This window comes from Eptatretus burgeri, chromosome 11 (assembly GCF_056783735.1).
Source record: "Eptatretus burgeri isolate ZD-2024b chromosome 11, Ebu_testis_v1, whole genome shotgun sequence".
In the NCBI taxonomy this organism is placed as follows: domain Eukaryota; kingdom Metazoa; phylum Chordata; class Myxini; order Myxiniformes; family Myxinidae; genus Eptatretus; species Eptatretus burgeri.
The window spans coordinates 34,260,946-34,279,885 of record NC_140971.1 but is presented as its reverse complement, the minus strand read 5'-3'; the positions used below and the strand labels follow the sequence as shown (position 1 = coordinate 34,279,885).

Sequence of the window (18,940 nt, the reverse complement as noted above, 5' to 3'; positions counted from 1 at the left end):
CCATAACGCATTTTCACGAGGCTCATTAAGGTAAACGTGCTCGTAGTTTTGAATTCGAGGAGGATCCTTATCGTTGACAGAATTCAATGTTTTGTACTTATCTGTTGCCTTTCATGATAACGACGTATCTCCCTCCGGGCGAGTCATATCTTGTTTGTACCGGAAATAATAAGGTACAAGCTGTTTTAGAGAACATTGTGAGGGGGTTCCTTACCATTATTGGATCCTTGCAGGGACATGCACCACCGTGTAGTAGAACTGGGGTACGATGAGCACCTGCAGGCTCATACAGGTGGATTTAACACAAAGCTGGAGTGAACGTACAAAGAACTTTAACTGAGAGGGTCACGCGGCCCATCGTGCCTGCACCATATTAAAAACACCCAATCAGTTCATCGACTTCATGTCACTGGGGTTGGGAGGAGGAAGAACAGTGGGACAATCACAGACTCACCACTGTTACATCACTCTTTATCCTTTGTAATGTTATTTATATATTTTTTGTCGTGTTGGGGGGGGGGGGAGGTTAGGTGAGATGGATGAAGACAGTTATATTTATAAGCTGAAGGATGAACAAACACCAACTAGTCCTGCTCACGTCTACATGCTCCTCGATCCAGAATCTGCTGATTACCTTTACAGGGAAACCATTCCATGCATTAAGTACACCCAGCGAAAGACATCTGCATTTACCTCTTCTTCTTTACTCTGATGGTGGACACCAGGTCCTATTGTCACTGTGCATTCTGCTGGGAAAGAATCCCCCCCCCTCAAATCTCCATCAGACCTCATTGAATGGTCTCCTTTCTGGTGTTTAAACATCAGATGAAGGCTTGCAAATATATATGTAAAATTACCACATTTGGATGTGCACAAGTCATAAAAGCGAGGGTTTTTTTTTCACCCCGCTTACACAGTCACAAGCTCGTGCTTTCCCCGTGAATATATTCACGGCACCTCACGAGGTTTCTGGAAGCATCGGGAGTCGGGACGTGCTCCCGTTCACGTAAAACCCAAGGGGGTGGGTCGCTGGGCGGAGCCGAGCACTCGTGCTTGAACCGGTTTGCACAATAGCCCCACGCTCTGTGACGTCACACTGGCACCGGATGGCCCTGCGGGTAGGGGGAGGGTCGAGGCAGCTGCTTCCTTGGTACAGCGCGAAGCGAATGCGGTCTCCTCGGCCAATTTTATGAATGCTGCAGGCGCTGGTTATGACAATCGCTTCCCCTTCGTTTAAAAAGAAGTTTCCCCCTAAACACAGCCAATCGTTTAAAATAAAGGTTTTTTTTATTTCAGAACTCAAGGGGTGGGTGAAGGAAGCACCAATCAAAGAATTAACTTAAATAAAAAGTGCAAATATGTAACCATAAAACACTGTACAGCTAACAATAAGTTACAAAGCAACATCAACAAAGGAAAGTACATTTTAAACAATACGACTGCACACGGGGTGCTGGTTCAACGGCCGTCGGTCCGAAAGCAGACACGAGGACGTCACGTGACAAGCACGTGGGGAACGGAACCAGGGACAAGCAAGTTCCACCTTAGTTATCGGAATGGGGGAAGTTCGAGCAATCCGCATGTCGTGCGGGTGTCCGAGCCCCGTCATCGCAGCAATGACTCAGATGTCTGATGACGGGGCTCTTGAGGTATGGAGGTTATTCGATGCTGGAGCTCTAAAAGAACTGCAGGTGCCGACCAGCAATCAATGCAACGGCTGCTCCGACTCCAGCGAGGGTCAGCAAGACCCGGTTAAGAGATGACGCGTCATCTCCACCCACCGGACTCCGTGCACAGCCAGCCTGGTTGGGGAACAGACGTACAAAGGGAATCGTCAAACTCGCAATGAAAATGCATTTCAAAACATCCCCCATTGCACCATCGTGTGACTCTGCCAACGGTGCATCACATCACATCACATCACATCACATCACATCACATCACATCACAACTACCCCCCCCCTCCCCACACCTCACCCCTTTTGAAAACAAAAGCTCAGGTATCGAATGAATGTCGAGTTTATGAAGTAAACCGAGCGCGGTATTTGCTCCGTGCAAACGTAATGCAAACCGGATGGAAACGGGACCCTTGGTCGGATGGTGCAGTTAGTGGTCACGTACCCATCCTCCGTTATCCAGGATCCACGAACGCTTGCTGCGCGCCAGGTAGCCGACCACACCGTCCAGCAAAGCGCAGGCGGAGCGAGGCGCACCCCGAGCGGCGAGCCGACGTCCGAGCACCTTGGCGAAAGCCACGAGGGTCAACACACGACCCCAGTTGGTCACATCGTCCTGAAACACCGCGTTCGCCAACTGGTGGGCCATTCCTTCGGCCCACTCGGCCGTGATGTGACTCGTCGAGCCATCGTCCAGCCGATCGGCCAGAGCCTCCAGGTGGTCCCCGTACCTGGACAGGACGAAGTCGATGTGGGTCCGGAGAGACCTCACCAGATTCTCGTCCCGGATGGGCTGCGCCAACGGTCCGGGAGCCCAATCGACTCCGAGAGCGGAAGCGAGCACGTCTCGACTGCGAGTCGTAAACTCGTCCACGTCGCGGTTTGCAACCCGCTGGGGGCTCCCGACGGTGTCCATGATCGCTTCCCCTCGCACGTCCTTGTCCACTCTCGAAAAGGCGGTGCTGGGGCTGCGCATCCTGTTCGTCGGGCAACTTTCTCCACCTAAACCCGCCGTTGTGCAACGCTCGAATCAGCAACGTTTCTAAACAGTCTCTTGTTCCTGTGTCACACACAAATCGCCTCAAGGCTCGACAACGACAGGCGAACAGACAAAATTCTCCACCCTTATCCTTTTCATTGGCAAACCACGCCCGCTTCCCGCGCATCACTTCCGGTCCGTGACGTCACGGCCGACGCAAACGTACGTCACAGCCGTTCACGCCGACGCTCACCTCAACATAACATGCGATGATTTGAATTATTGAATTCAATTGTTTTCATTTCGAAGTATAAATCTCACAGATGCATATTCGGTGTAAGGATTCACGTTTTACCCTCTCGTTAATTTTACCTCACTCAGGGCCAGTGGAGCACACGTCGCACTGATTACATTGAATGTCCACGTGGTGCAGTGACGTACGTATGACCCGTGTGAGGCAAGGTAAGCATGATGTACACACAACACCACGTGTGCTCGTTCGAATGAATCCATTTTGGGCGCGAGAAACGCTTCGCCAGCTTCAGCCATTCATCACCACAACGGGAACCGTTCGGTACCACAACTATTCACCACTCACCACCTCAAACTCATCACCACAAAGGGGACCGTTCGGTACCACAACTATTCACCACTCACCACCTCAAACTCATCACCACAACGGGGACCGTTCGGTACCACAACTATTCACCACTCACCACCTCAAACTCACCCATTCATCACCACAACTATTCACCACTCACCACCTCAAACTCACCCATTCATCACCACAACGGGGACCGTTCATCACCACAACTATTCACCACTCACCACCTCAAACTCACCCATTCATCACCACAACTATTCACCACTCACCACCTCAAACTCACCCATTCATCACCACAACGGGGACCCTTCATCACCACAACTATTCACCACTCACCACCTCAAAGTCACCCATTCATCACCACAACGGGGACCGTTCATCACCACAACTATTCACCACTCACCACCTCAAATTCACCCATTCATCACCACAACGGGGACCGTTCATCACCACAACTATTCACCACTCACCACCTCAAACTCACCCATTCATCACCACAACTGGGACCGTTCATCACCACAACTATTCACCACTCACCACCTCAAAGTCACCCATTCATCACTACAACGGAGACCGTTCATCACCACAACTATACACCACTCACAACCTCAAATTCATCACCACAACGGGGACTGTTCATCACCACAACTATTCACCACGACTATACACCACTCACTACCTCAAATTCATCACCACGACGGGGACTGTTCGGTACCACAACTATTCACCACGACTATACACCACTCACTACCTCAAATTCATCACCACAACGGGGACCGTTCGGTACCACAACTGTACACCACTCACCACCTCAAACTCACCCATTCACCACCACAACGGGGACCGTTCATCACCACAACTATTCACCACTCACCACCTCAAACTCACCCATTCATCACCACAACGGGGACCCTTCATCACCACAACTATTCACCACTCACCACCTCAAAGTCACCCATTCATCACCACAACGGGGACCATTCATCACCACAACTATTCACCACTCACCACCTCAAATTCACCCATTCATCACCACAACGGGGACCGTTCATCACCACAACTATTCACCACTCACCACCTCAAACTCACCCATTCATCACCACAACTGGGACCGTTCATCACCACAACCATTCACCACTCACCACCTCAAAGTCACCCATTCATCACTACAACGGAGACCGTTCATCACCACAACTATACACCACTCACAACCTCAAATTCATCACCACAACGGGGACTGTTCATCACCACAACTATTCACCACGACTATACACCACTCACTACCTCAAATTCATCACCACAACGGGGACCGTTCGGTACCACAACTGTACACCACTCACCACCTCAAACTCACCCATTCACCACCACAACGGGGACCGTTCATCACCACAACTATTCACCACTCACCACCTCAAACTCACCCATTCATCACCACAACGGGGACCCTTCATCACCACAACTATTCACCACTCACCACCTCAAAGTCACCCATTCATCACCACAACGGGGACCGTTCATCACCGCAACTATTCACCAGTCACCACCTCAAACTCACCCATTCATCACCACAACGGGGACCCTTCATCACCACAACTATTCACCACTCACCACCTCAAAGTCACCCATTCATCACCACAACGGGGACCGTTCATCACCACAACTATTCACCACTCACCACCTCAAATTCACCCATTCATCACCACAACGGGGACCATTCATCACCACAACTATTCACCACTCACCACCTCAAATTCACCCATTCATCACCACAACGGGGACCGTTCATCACCACAACTATTCACCACTCACCACCTCAAACTCACCCATTCATCACCACAACGGGGACCGTTCATCACCACAACTATTCACCACTCACCACCTCAAAGTCACCCATTCATCACTACAACGGGGACCGTTCATCACCACAACTATACACCACAACTATACACCACTCACTACCTCAAATTCATCACCACAATGGGGACTGTTCATCACCACAACTATTCACCACGACTATACACCACTCACTACCTCAAATTCATCACCACAACGGGGACTGTTCGGTACCACAACTATTCACCACGACTATACACCACTCACTACCTCAAATTCATCACCACAACGGGGACCGTTCGGTACCACAACTGTACACCACTCACCACCTCAAATTCATCACCACAATGGGGACTGTTCATCACCACAATTATTCAACACAACTATACACCACTCACTACCTCAAATTAATCATCACCACAACGGGGACCGTTCATCACCACAACGGCGACCGTTCATCACCACGACTATACACCACTCACTACTTCACATTCATCACCACAACTATTCACCACAACTATACACCACTCACTACCTCAAATTAATCACCACCACAACGGGGACCGTTCATCAACACAACTATACACCACTCACTACCTCAAATTAATCACCACCACAACGGGGACCGTTCATCACCACAACTATTCACCACAACTATACACCACTCACTACCTCAAATTCATCACCACAACAGGGACCGTTCATCACCACAACTATACACCACTCACTACCTCAAATTCATCACCACAACGGGGACCGTTCATCACCACAACTATTCACCACGACTATACACCACTCACTACCTCAAATTCATCTCCACAACGGGGACCGTTCATCACCACAACTATTCATCACTCACTACCTCAAATTCATCACCACAACGGGGACCGTTCATCACCACGACTTCACAGCACTCATTACCTCAAATTCATCACCATGACTATACACCACTCACTACCTCAAATTCATCACCACAACGGGGACCGTACATCACCACAACTATTCACCACAACTATACACCACTCACTACCTCAAATTCATCACCACAACTATACACCACTCACTACCTCAAATTCATCACCACAACAGGGACCGGTCATAACCACAACTATACACCACTCACTACCTCAAACTCACACATTCAGCACCACAACTGCACCCCACTCACTACCTCACTCAAATGAACCCATTAGAGAGTACGCGAGTTATCGCCGGCATCCTGAACAAATTACAATCTCCTGCATCTCCAGTCGTACATCAGGCCTGATCAGCAGGTTCGTGAAAGACCTGGGCCACAACGTTCACCAGCCTGACCACACAAGAAGGTGGAAATTATTCGGGCTGTTAAAATAAGTAGTAGTCGTAGTAGTAGTGGTAGTTATAGGCATAATCGTAGTAGTAGTAGTAGTAGTCGTAGTAGTAGTAGTAGAAGAGGGAGTCGTAGCGGTCGTAGTAGTAGTAGTAGTGTTTGTACTAGCAGTAGTAGTAAGGGGAGTAGTAGTGGTTTTGTAGTCATAGTAGTAGTAGAGGTAGTAGTAGTGGTTGTAGTAGAAGTGGTGTTAACATTGTACAGGAATTTAGTGAGGGACACATCTAGAATATTGTGTGCAGTTCTGGTCACCACAACTCAGGAAGGACATAGATACCGGAGAGAGGGATCAGCGCAGGGATACTGGATTGATTCCGGGCCTCGCTCGACTCAGCTATGAGGAGCGGCTGAAGGAGACAGGGATTTATACATTGGAAAGGAGGCGGTCATGAGGAGATATGATGGAGATGTTTCAGATAATGAAAGGTAAAGATAAAATAAGTGCAGATGAATCATTCAACAGAATAGAGAGTGATATAAACAGGGGCCATAGCCTGAGAGTAAAGAAGAGGAGAGTTAAGACGGTAGTAAGGCAGGGGTCTTTCAATCAGAGTCGTTAATGCATGGAATGGCCTCCCTGGAAAGGTAGTGGCAGCAGAAACGGTAGATAAGTTTAAATTGGAATTAGATAGGTACCTGGAAGTTATGGAGACAGAGACTTCAAAAACAAAACCACAAAAACACTTAAAAAATTTTTTTTAAACATTTTGCATTTTCTTCTTTTGATCTGTTGTTGATAAATGTGTGTGGTGTTGATGTGGTGCAGGCATGATGAGCCGAATGGCCTACACCTGTGTCTAATTTCCTTGTGTGATCCTTGTGAAACTTGGTGGACTGGTTGGGTGTGTGACAAGGAAGAATTGATTCAATTTTGGTGAAGATCCGAATCCAGATCTTGATCCGATGAATTCTAAAAATGATTCTTCACCATCGAGAGATCGGGCTAAACCGATATATAGCACGATGTTTCAAAAATGTATTGGGCCTGAGATGTTCTCGTGGATCAGGTATTGTGTGCCTTTCTAGTTGACAATGTTCCTGTGAGCCTAAAGGCCGAAGACCATTTTGAAGGCCATTGTTTGTTCATATACACATACACACATACATGGTTACATTGTTCCTAATATAGCTGCAAATCAAACGTTATGAATCGTTTGGTCTCAAACTGCACACACAAGATGGTGAAGCTTCCACTCGTACTGTATTGTGAAACGTCGGTTGACTTAGACGTAAGAGTAAAGTATTACACACCGTATTACACGTCTATTTACCTTGTAAACGTGGATTATTGACATGAAACCATTTGCTCATCTTCTTTGAGATATGTACACACGTATTGCTTGTTTCAGTGTATCCATTTTGGTTTAAATAAATAATTACAACACAACTATCGACTGCAGCAGAACATACATATATGTCATTGCGATGCCGTCACATCGTATGATGTGCCAGAGCTCTGAGTCAGCTGATAAATAGACCAGTTGGGAAGAATGGAGGACCTTTGGGCAATGGACCACAAAGAAAATTATATATTTTGGTTCTTTCCTTATTTTAAAGGACAATTGATAGGAATGTTGTTTCATTTTTATTCCAGGGGTTAATAAAATTGCCTGATGTTGGCTTATTGGTTATGGTGGTGGGCTTGGGATCCTAGGATCCTGAGTTCAAATCCCACTCGGCTGTTGAAGTCATATCGGGTTGGGGTTGACTCTGCCTGTCATCCTTCTGAGGTCGGCAAAATGAGTGCTAGCTTGCTGGTATTCTGTGTCGGAGTGGCGACCCGTCCAGGATTGTGTCCAAAAGCCAAGGAGACTGCTGAGGCAGCACCAACGCTCTGCACAGTGTGGCCCCAATGGTTGGATGGTTAATAAGACGTTGAGATAAATTGACCATCCAGGGAATGATGAAAAGTCCTGAAGGTGTCCACCTGTATTACCCAGTCGTCCCTGGGCTTCGAACGTGAGTTGTACTAGTTAACTCTACAAAGTCCATTTGTATTTCCATTCTTAACCCCAAAGCACTTTATAACTGCAAAATTTAAGAGTTGAAAAGCATTGGATTAAAATGGAACAGTTAATAAGTAAAGGCTCATTGAAGAGTAGTGTCATTGTTGAAGAACTGAATGTGGATTATAAGTAAGATGATAGATGGATTGGAGCTTGGAAGGGGAATTAGCAAACTTCAGCATTGCATGACAACAAGATAACTTCCAATCTAAGAGGTAATAAACCTAACGATAACTTATTTACCGATTTTTAACAACACGAGGTTAATTAATAACCAAAGACGTTAAATCAGTTTATGATGCGTTAACACATTGATGAATGCTTTCAAGACGTCACGAGTTTCTGCAAGAAAATGCAAACGGATTTATTTTTGTGAGATGAGGTCTTCAGTAGACCTTGAGCCAGACCCAATAATTTTTTGCCACCGGTACCATCCGAGGAGAATAATGCTCATCGTAATTTTTGGCAGGGTATACCTCTCTACAGTCAGAAACTATGTGATAGCATTGCATTGGTGGTAGCCTTTTGTGTGTTATTAGCCGTTTAGTAACCCCATCCCAAAATAAACTTTTCTGAAACCGGCGTAAGACAAGAAGAATACATTCTATTTCAAACTAATGGTTCTCTCTCATTATAGGCTATATCTTCTTGAAAATTGTTAGGCACGTAGCTCATGTTATTTGCCTGCAATTGTAAAAGGAAGTGTTCACTCCCAAAATGTGTGCGTTTGTCAAACGGACTGAAATGCACTGATATGTGCAGACCACCAGACTGTGAGAACCAGGCATCCATCTTTGAATCAGACAATGGGGAAAGTTTAGATGAGGATATTGAAGAACTGGCTAATGATTATAATTTTTAAGTTCATCTTGAACATTTTATATCACTTACAATCAGTGCATATGATCAGAGATGTCTTAGAAACTATAAAGGACCCGTCTTTGGTTCATAAGACAATATGTTTATCAGCAACACTTTGGGCCTAGGTCATGGACTTGTTAGTGTGGACCACCACATTTGTGTTTCTATTATGTAATTTTATACCCTACAACAGAAGATTGTGTTTCATTTTCACCTTTGACTCATTCATCAGATTGCACATGATTAACCATCTTGCTAATGTCTTATTGGTTTATATTGTGTAATACGGGTGTTTGATACCTTCATATGTGCATTATTAAGTATCTAAATCCCTGAAATTCTGTATTTTTTGAGAAATTACAGGGAAAAAATATTAATCTTGTTCATGAACATGCTATCATTTACCTTTGTTTGATTCTTGGAAAGTATCCTTCAATGACAACAGGGAAATATATCATGATATTGACCAGACTACATAAATCCATCCAAGTTATGTATTTTTTCATTTGGGGGGTGGGGTAACAGTGTCTGCTCTCCTGATCTTGATATACAACATACAAAAAAAGAAATTTAGATTTTTGGATTTCTAAATAAATTTGCTAAACACCCATGTAATTATATTGTTCCAGAACTTTTATTTACTTTCCACAGTAAATGATAGACAAATACTTTTCTAAAGGCGGTATGATTTATCACACAGGAAATAGACACTGATATATAAGTGTCACCAATGACGTACCTTTCAACCTCGGCATGTTTAACACTTTTTGTTGAGAAGCAAATGATCCGAGCAAAAGGTGAGACAAATTTCGATGTTAATGTTTGACTGATAAAAAAATGTTGTTAAGTTGAAGTAGGGTGTCTTACCTTGTACTGGCCATTTTGCACCAAAGCTTATTTAAGGGTAGGCAAATAAACAGGGTGATAACACAAAAAAGCTACCACCAATGCAATGCTATCACTTATTTTCGAACTCTAGGGTTGTATACCTTGCCAAAAATCACTATGAGAATTATTCCCCCCAGATGGTACCGACCAACCCTACTGGATCATGGACTAATACAAAGAAAACGTTTCATGGTGCACTGTGTGTTTGAAGGATGTTTGTTACTTGCAAAATCGAAGATTTTTCAAGTATATTGGTTATAGTCGATTTTGTTATTCTGTTGGGTCGCCGAAATAGGTGACCCTTATTGTTAGTAATTCTGTCTGTTTGTTTGGATGTTTGTTTGGATGTTTGTTCGTTTGTCATCAGCAAAATTGGTAGTAAACGTGGGCGGATTTTGACCAAACTCGGGTGGTAGGTACATCTTCTGACCTCGTGCTCTGAAAATTGTGATGGTTGCTAGGGACGCTTTGGTGCCCTAGCAACAACCGAAAAACATTCAAAATCGGTACCGTTCACGCGAACAGGTGATGCTCTATTAAATATATTCCGGTTTTTGTGATATATGGAATACTTTACCCGGAGCACCCCCTATAATTAGGGTATGCGCGAAAATTGGCGAAAATTGAAGGCTCCCTCGCGACCAGGTGAGTGCATCGATACGAATGAAACTTTGCATGTTTATGGTACTCAATGAGTACTACAACTTTGCTTCAGGACATATTGACCGATTTCGCTTATGTCAGGGGTCAAAGGTCAATTAGTGCAAAAATCGATAATATGCGAGAGCTGGAGGTGTCTTCAATGCCAAATGCTACTCCTCCTAGGGTTATGGTCGGATGGTCATGAAAATTCACACTAATTGTCTGGAATACATTGTGCACAAACGATCGAGCCGGATTTTCGATTTAGATCTTTGTTCACCCACAGCACCCCCTCGAACTCTGGGGATTTCCGATTTCAAACCGCATTTTCGGTACTTTTCATTCAAATGGATACCGAGTAGTTATCAGTAGATGGAACTGGATGAAATTTGATATGCATAATCTTAAAGTGATTCCCTATCCGCTATATGACATACATTTTGCTCTGTATCTTATAGTTTCCATGCTCGGCGACCCATCGCCGCCTACCGGCTTGTCTGTCTGTTTGTCTGTTTCTCACCTACAGGTCACAATTTTCAACCGATCTTCACGAAACTTCACCACATGGTAGTTTGGCAGAAGGAAGAAGCCTATTGCTTTTGAGGTCAAAAGGTCAACACAGGCCAAAGGCCAACAACTGAGGTGAGATTTCTAAGATCCTCAATTTTCATCCGATTGACTTGAAATTTGAAAAGGATTTATATTTCAGGTCACTGGATTGAATGAGCCAATTATTTTTGAGGTCAACATCGGCCAAAATTCATAAACTAAAGTGGTATTTCTAAAATCCTCAATTTTCATCTGATTGACTTGAAATTTGAAGAGGATTTATGTTTCAGGTTACTGAATTCAACCAGCCAATTAGTTTTGAGGTCAACGGAGACCAAAAAGTCAACATAGGCCCAAAGTCAACAACTTAGGTGGGATTTCTAAAATCCTCAATTTTCATCCGATTGATTTGAAATTTGAAGAGGATATATATTTCAGGTCACTGAATTCTACTTGACAATTATTTTTGATTTCAACATAGACCAAAAGGTCAACATAGCACCCACACAGACCAAAAGGTCAACATAGCACCCACATAGGCCAAAAGGTCAACATTGGCCAAAATTCCAAACTTGTCAATTTTCATCCGATTCACTTGAAATTTGAAGAGGAGTTGCATGTTTGGTCATTTAATTCAACCAGCAATTATTTTTGAGGTCGAAAATCAAAAGGATTTTTGAGGACAGATTCAGACGAAACTTGGTGGACACGTTGGGTGTGTGGCAAGGAAGAATTGATTCAATCTGGTGAAGATCCGAGTCCGGATCTGGATATGAGAATTATTTATTTCTTAAGTGATTCTTCACCATTGAGAGACGGGGCCAATAACGATATATAGCATGATATCTCAAAAATATATTGGGCCGGATATGTTCTCGTTGATCAGGTATTACGTGGCGGAGATATGCGCTATACCGAGTGCCCTTCTAGTTATTCATGGTAAAGTACACAAGTATCTTTGTCCTGCACGTGGCACATGCTGATAGTCTTGCATCACTTTTAAATATGAATTAATTTAACAAGCTCAAAATAAAAACGACCACCTTGTTTCTGGATTATTTCCTTAACAGCTTCGAAAGGAGTTAAACAGGACCAACGGAGAAGCAGGTGACGTGATGTGAGTAAGGTTGTTCCTCCCAGTAAAGTAAAGGTTTCGAGTTACTTTCTTGAAACTTACACTGGAAATGCAAAATTGTTTCCTTCAAAGAAAACTTCTCAAGTGCGGCTTTGGTTTATGCTTTGACATTTAAGAGATATCGTACATAATGAGCCTCCATTTGGGTGGTTGTCCTTGTCCTTCATTAAACTGTATCTGTTGTGGCTTTCTGTACGAGACATTATCCCAAACGCAACTGAGCTCGAAGCCATATTATGGGATTCCTAATGACATGAGTGCATCATTACTTAAATGTGTTTTTCTTCTATAGTTTCTTTTTGGGGTCGGGGAGTGAGGGAGGATAACCAGCTTAAAGCTGTCTTTTGTTTGTCTTGTTGGTGAGATGGTCTGATAAATTATAGAGGCAACACTGTGTGTAAGGATGACCCTGATCTTGTTCTGCTGGACAAGCAGGATTGCTGAGAGGTACGCCTGTAAGCTGTCCAGCCGGGGTTCGAATCCAGAACCAGCTATAAACTCTCATCCTGGTGTTTCACAGGCAGGGTGATTTGGCAACGTGTGTGCACTCTCCCTCGGATGAACGTTATACTGGGCGTCCCATCTGCCCGCATGAGTTGGTGGATGTTAAAGATCCCACGGTGTCCTTTGTGAAGGATAGGCGAGTTATCGCCAGGATCATGACCAAATTCCACAATCCTGCCCGAACTTGCAGAGGCTGTTGCATCATCGGCACAGTCATGCCCTCAGCCTTGTGATTCATGAAGTAGAAGAAGAATAAGAATAAGAATAGGGTTTTCCTTCAAGGAATCCAAGTGTAAAACGGTTGTCCGATAAAGGGTCAGGAGAGGAGGAATGAAAGAAAGGGAAAAGTCAGACGTTGGTGTGCAACCCCGGAATCCCCCACCTATGACCGAACCACAATCTTGTAGATGGTCTTCAGTGATGCACTGGAATGTTAATAAGTAATGTCAGGCATGCAGCCTTGCCTTCAACTCACATGCCAGCCATTGCCCCTAACAGGAACGTCAGGTCTGTGTCACCCATTGCTAAATGTTAACCTGTGTAAACGGCCAAAGCTGCACTTTGATCTGACAGGTACAGCAATATTGAACAAAGATACCTGTAAGCTTTAAAATTCCTTTCCCTTCACACTACTGTCAGATTGTTTAATGTGTACATTCTGGGTTTATAAAGCTTTATGGTTCATGACTGTATCACTGAAATACTTGTTCGTGGTTTCCATGAAGCAGATTTAAGTGGTCATCAACGCCATGGTGCCTTTGTAGCTCACCTTTGATCAGTCCACATCGTGTTTGTTTCCAGGTCCAACTACGGATCCCCCGACAGTATGATGCAGGGGTCATGTACCCCACACATCCCTTTCATCGGTGTATAGTTTGGGTTCGATTCCTGAGCCGACTAAATGTTAACTGCTGGGTTGGTGCTTTGCAGGCAGGAGAAAGTGCACCGACTTGCCAACGGACGCTAAGCTGGCTGTCCTGCCTTCGAGTCAACACCGGTGGCCGTTAAAGATCCCACGGCACCTTTCAAAAATTGTAGGCCATTCTTCTTCTTCCTTCGTCTGAAGCACATGGCTGCAGGTAGAAACATTTTCTTGGGGCTTCGGCTGTGCCTTTGAAGAAATCCCCCCCTTTAGGTCAGAGCATGAATTTGGGAGTTTTACCATGGTGCCGGCGATAGCTCGCCTCCACTTCGGGAAGGACACCGTGGGATCCTTAACGTCCACCACTAATGCTGGCAGACGGGACGCTAAGTTTAACGTCACACACACACACACACACACACACACACACACACACACACACACACACACACACACACACACACACACACACACACACACACACACATTGATGCCTCGTCCTGCTTGTGAAACACCGGGATGACAGTTGATAACTGGGTTAGGATTCAAATCAAGGCTAGATAGCTCAAATCAACCACTTCCTGTTTCCCTGTCTCTCCTTTGCTTCAACAATTACGGGTAAAGTAGGAAACGACACCACCGTTTCCTTATTCATCCGCAGATAAATCAACCATTTTATTCTTCGATTTAGACAGCTCAGAGGTGAATGTGCATGCATCCTGTCTTAGTCTATCCTGTCCGCAGCCCATAGTATGCCATTGTACGCAGGAACCCTGGCCAAATTCTACATTCCTCGCTTAAACTATATGGATACTGCATCGGTGGCACTGTTAAAACTCAGTAATGATACAACTGGCAGACTCGATTCATAAATGAATCCCCAACACATGCATTCTCTCGATTATATAGACAGATAACCATCCCACCCTCCGCCTGTCGATGTATAACATACTCCGTTCCACCCATTGGTTCAATATCTGGTCTGACTCAATCCACAATTTCAACGTGAAAATCATATGGCCACCATGTGGGTGCTTACTACTTACTACGTGAGCCAAAGACATCTTCGGAGTTGTCAGATTCACAATCGCCATGCCCTCCCTATAAGTTTTCCCTTCAGTGTAAAATGACTAAAGTGACAGTTAAAAGAATTTTGAGCTGATAAGAATCATGACCTTATGGAGATTTCACTTTTCTTGATGCAATATAGTCATTAGTTTATTGGCCCTTCAAGTAATCTTTAAAATCAACATGAACATCTGCATTAAAGTAGATGTAATAAGTACAATTCAACTTTACAGGTTGGGACCTCTTCTTGTTCTTCTTCTTTTGTATGCGAGTTGCATCATTGGCTGACAGGGGAGTTGGTGAGGGTGGGGCGGGGGGGAACAAGGCTGTGCCTCTGATACTGTTTCCCCTTTAGGTTAGGGCGGAATTTAGAATTTCTTCAGAGTGCTGGCGATAGCTCACATCATCTTCGTGAAGGACACTGTGGGATCATTAACGTCCATAAACTAATGCGGGCAGAAGAGATCAACTAATGCTGAGTTTAACGTTCATCCGAGTGACTGCACATTAGGCCATCAGCGATCAGCCGTAAGCTGTATCGTGCAATTTCGTTCCACTCATCGGGGGGGTAGACAAAACCTTGATAATATGATAGTATATATCCAAATACATACGTATGCAAAAGTTCTCCACTCAAATTGCTGCAGTTATTGTGTATTTTCATCTTGAAAATCGATGCATTCGCCGCGTTCCTCATTTGAACTCGGATCACGCGTGGGCCACGTGATGCCTCGACAGCCAATAGATCGGCTGACATCGTATGAAAATTAGGTCAGACTGTCACGTGACCAGCTAAGTTGTCCAAGATGGCAGCTTCCTGCAGGGAGGAAATCACCAGCAGCTGATCGGCGATTTTTGATGAATATGGCCAGTGAGGACGCTCCCCCGTGTATTATTCACCAGGACAATGGAGCAAAAGAAGAAGTCAAACGTTTTATGTCTGTAAGATGGGATAAATGGAGAGAAAGTGTCAACAAATGGCTCGTCTGAGACGGTCACGAACGATGTTTAGCCGAGAGTGCCGGCGCGGGAGGACCAACTTCGATCATGGGCCGAGTGTACCGAGAGTGCCGGTGTAAAGATTTCAAGTTACCCCCGGGGGTAGCTTGAAATCTATTTCATCCTACGATTTCAGATTACCCCCCCCCCCTCAAAACATTTATTTATGTTGTTTATTTACAAACAAATAGTAATTTAATTGATATAGAAAACTAATTAGGGAAAAACCATTGACCACGTGACCGCCTTTAAAGAGTTTGCAATGAATTTTGATTTTATTATGTAGATTTTATTTTAATATTGTTATTAATTGAAATCGGTATTTCTCATACAGTTATAGTTTTTGCCATATTTTTATGAAATCCTTCTTCGATATAGTTGATACAAATAGACAAACTGGTATGTCTTTTTAACCAACTCAGACTATATTTACAATTATGGAAACAACACAATAAAATCAATGTATAAGAAAGGCAATGAAAACAGCTTATTTTTAATTCACAATTTCGTTGTGGTGGTGGTGGTGGTCGTATGGCAGCTTAGCTGCCGGGGTAGCTCTAATTTATTGAAGCGTGACTGTGTCGCTGATGCAGTGCCCCTCTACCAGTACACACACTGGAACTGGTACTCATTTCACCGACCTCGGAAGGATGACAGGCTGAGTGTGTAGCCTGGTGTTGGCTCAGTGGTTAGGGTGGTGGCTTGGGATCCTAAGGTCCTGAGTAGTGGTGAGGGTGGTGCCTTGAGATCCTAGGGTCCTGAGTTCGAGCCCGTCGGCCACTGAATTAATACACCATGCACTGGTGTTGGCTTAGTGGTTAGGGTGGTGGCTTGGGATCCTAAGGTCCTGAGTAGTGGTTAGGGTGGTGGCTTGGGATCCTATGGTCCTGAGTAGTGGTTAGGGTGGTGGCTTCGGATCCGAGGGTCCTGAGTTCGAGCCCATCGGCCACTGAATTAATACACCACGCACTGGTGTTGGCTCAGTGGTTAGGGTGGTGGCTTGGGATCCTAAGGTCCTGAGTAGTGGTTAGGGTGGTGGCTTGGGATCCTAGGGTCCTGAGTTCGAGCCCGTCGGTCACTGAATTAATAAACCGGGGGGTTGACTCAGCCTGTCATCCTTCCGAGGTCGGTGAAATGAGTACCAGTTCCAGTGTGTGTACTGGTAGAGGGACACTGCATCAGCGACACAGTCACGCTTCAAGAAATTAGAGCTACCCCGGCAGCTAAGCTGCCATACGACCACCACCACCACAACTAAATTGTGTATTAAAAATAAGCTGTTTTCATTGCCTTTCTTATACATTGATTTTATTGCGTTGTTTCCATAATTGTAAATATAGTCTGAGTTGGTTAAAAAGATAGACCAGTATGTTTATTTGTATCAACTATATCGAAGAAGGATTTCATAAAAATGTGGCAAAAACTATAACTGTATGAGAAATACTGATTTCAATTAATAAAAATATTGTTGCGAATTCGCGCCCCGCCCGGCGTGCGAACAACCGCGTGTAACCAATAGCGGCCGCTTCACCCATCGAACGTGCAATTCAGTCGTGAACCTCTCGGAACAACGCCGGGAGCTAGTCACGGGTGGGGTTTAACCTGACCACAACTCAGTCCGCATTCTACCCATGCGAAATAGGGTCCGATCGCCGAATGGTCGATTTACCGAAGTACCCACGCGGGTAGCGTACCGAGGAGTTGTACCACACCACAGGTCGACTCCGGACACGAACCGCTTAAGCGGCTCGTTCCGTACTACAGGGATAAGCGAGCAGAGTTATCGTCGACCTTGACGGTTCAGATTATTTCCCGGGCGTTTTAAACCCACTACCATTCCCTTACGTGATGCAAGATGGAGATTCAATAAAAGGAAAAGACAAAGCAAAACGGGGAACAATCGGACAAGCACATTTAATACGGAAGCACAGAAGGCACGTATATTACAGTCACAGGGATACAATAAAAGCAATACACGTATTTACAATCACCGTAAAGAAAAACACAAGCAAAGAACCAACGCAGATCTACAACCGAATAAGGCAATTCACACGGCAACACTTAAAACAGTTCTACTTCTCAAGACTGGCGCCATCTACAGACATTTACACAAAACCCCAAAAGAAAAGGAAGTCGCGACTTCCCTGAGCGCGTCGTCCAGTCCTTGGCGACCGCAACTCCGAGTCCCTCCGGCGTGGTCCACTGGGCTCGTGCCTCGCACCTGCACGTGTCGTCCGCCCGACAGGAACAATCACCAGGGACCAGGTTCGATGACCCGTGGCAATTCCACGACCTGCGCCAATTCGGCGACCTTCACCCGACCATGACCAGACCCGAACGAACGAACAGAACCTCAACCTCTTCCTCCGAACGAACGAACCATAAGCAGGGACTCTCCAACAACTCTTGACAATTCTCATTCAGGGACAAGGGAACCGACAACCGACCAGCGACTCTCCACAACTCTCGACAATTCTCCTTCAGGGACAAGGGAACCGGGACAAGGGCACAGGGACTCTTTACGCCCACCCTTTTGTAGGGTCGGGCTCTGCCCGCGCCCCGCCCTGTTCTTGGCTCCTCCTTCCTTCGAGACGCTTCCAGAAAATGCTTCGAAGGGGGGTGTTCCTCTCCCCCGGCCACGTCACACCGCGCATCCGCCAATCGGGAGAGGACGCGCCACCCCTCCCCCTTTCTCACCAAGCGCGGGAAAAAATGGCAGGAAAACCACACAGGCGTTGTTGGTTTTCTTCTCCACACACCGTACGACGAGGGAAGGAAGATTCGGGCGGGAGATATTTGTGCGGGCGTTTTGGGCGGGAGATATTTAAGCGGGAGTTTTGGGCGGGAGATATTTAAGCGGGAGTTTTGGGCGGGAGATGCCCCTTCACACCCTTGTTGCTGCTGCCACTCCGTTCCTTTCATCTGTCCCGCGGAGATCGTGACCGCACGGTGCTCGTTGAATGGC

General features: G+C 45.4%; 2 protein-coding genes across 6 annotated transcripts in view; one reads left to right on the top strand and one right to left on the bottom strand.

Moving 5' to 3' along the window:
- Positions 1–1,268: 1,268 nt before the first annotated feature.
- LOC147016825 (induced myeloid leukemia cell differentiation protein Mcl-1 homolog) lies at positions 1,269–2,843 on the bottom strand. Of its 2 annotated transcripts, none has more exons than XM_085845880.1 (2): positions 2,072–2,843; positions 1,269–1,802 (listed from the first exon to the last, which is right to left on the bottom strand). In XM_085845880.1, exon 1 carries the CDS (start codon positions 2,650–2,652, stop codon positions 2,107–2,109), a length of 546 nt encoding a protein of 181 aa, XP_085702006.1. In that variant the 5' UTR covers positions 2,653–2,843; the 3' UTR covers positions 1,269–1,802; positions 2,072–2,106. The 2 variants fall into 2 exon arrangements, with proteins under 2 accessions (XP_085702006.1, XP_085702005.1); XM_085845879.1 differs by having other exon boundaries at positions 2,122–2,837.
- Positions 2,844–3,124: 281 nt separating this feature from the next.
- Positions 3,125–18,940, top strand: part of LOC147016823 (dual specificity protein kinase CLK2-like) — a 158,089-nt gene continuing 142,273 nt past the window's right edge. The window contains exons 1-3 of one of the 4 annotated variants that reach the window (XR_015049195.1): positions 3,125–8,420; positions 11,385–11,500; positions 13,977–14,125. The gene's annotated coding sequence lies outside the window, so the exon portion shown is untranslated. Of the gene's footprint in view, positions 8,421–11,384; positions 11,501–13,976; positions 14,126–18,940 lie in introns of those variants that run through there. The other 3 variants (XR_015049196.1, XM_085845867.1, XM_085845866.1) reach the window with 3 other exon arrangements.

Excerpts from the sequence above, each read along its gene's own strand:
- LOC147016825 (XM_085845879.1), bottom strand. The coding sequence starts at position 2,652 with ATGCGCAGCCCCAGCACCGCCTTTTCGAGAGTGGACAAGGACGTGCGA. Across the intron at positions 1,803-2,121 it reads TCCTGGATAACGGAGGATGG|GCTGGCTGTGCACGGAGTCC; the intron begins GTACGTGACCAC and ends TTCCCCAACCAG.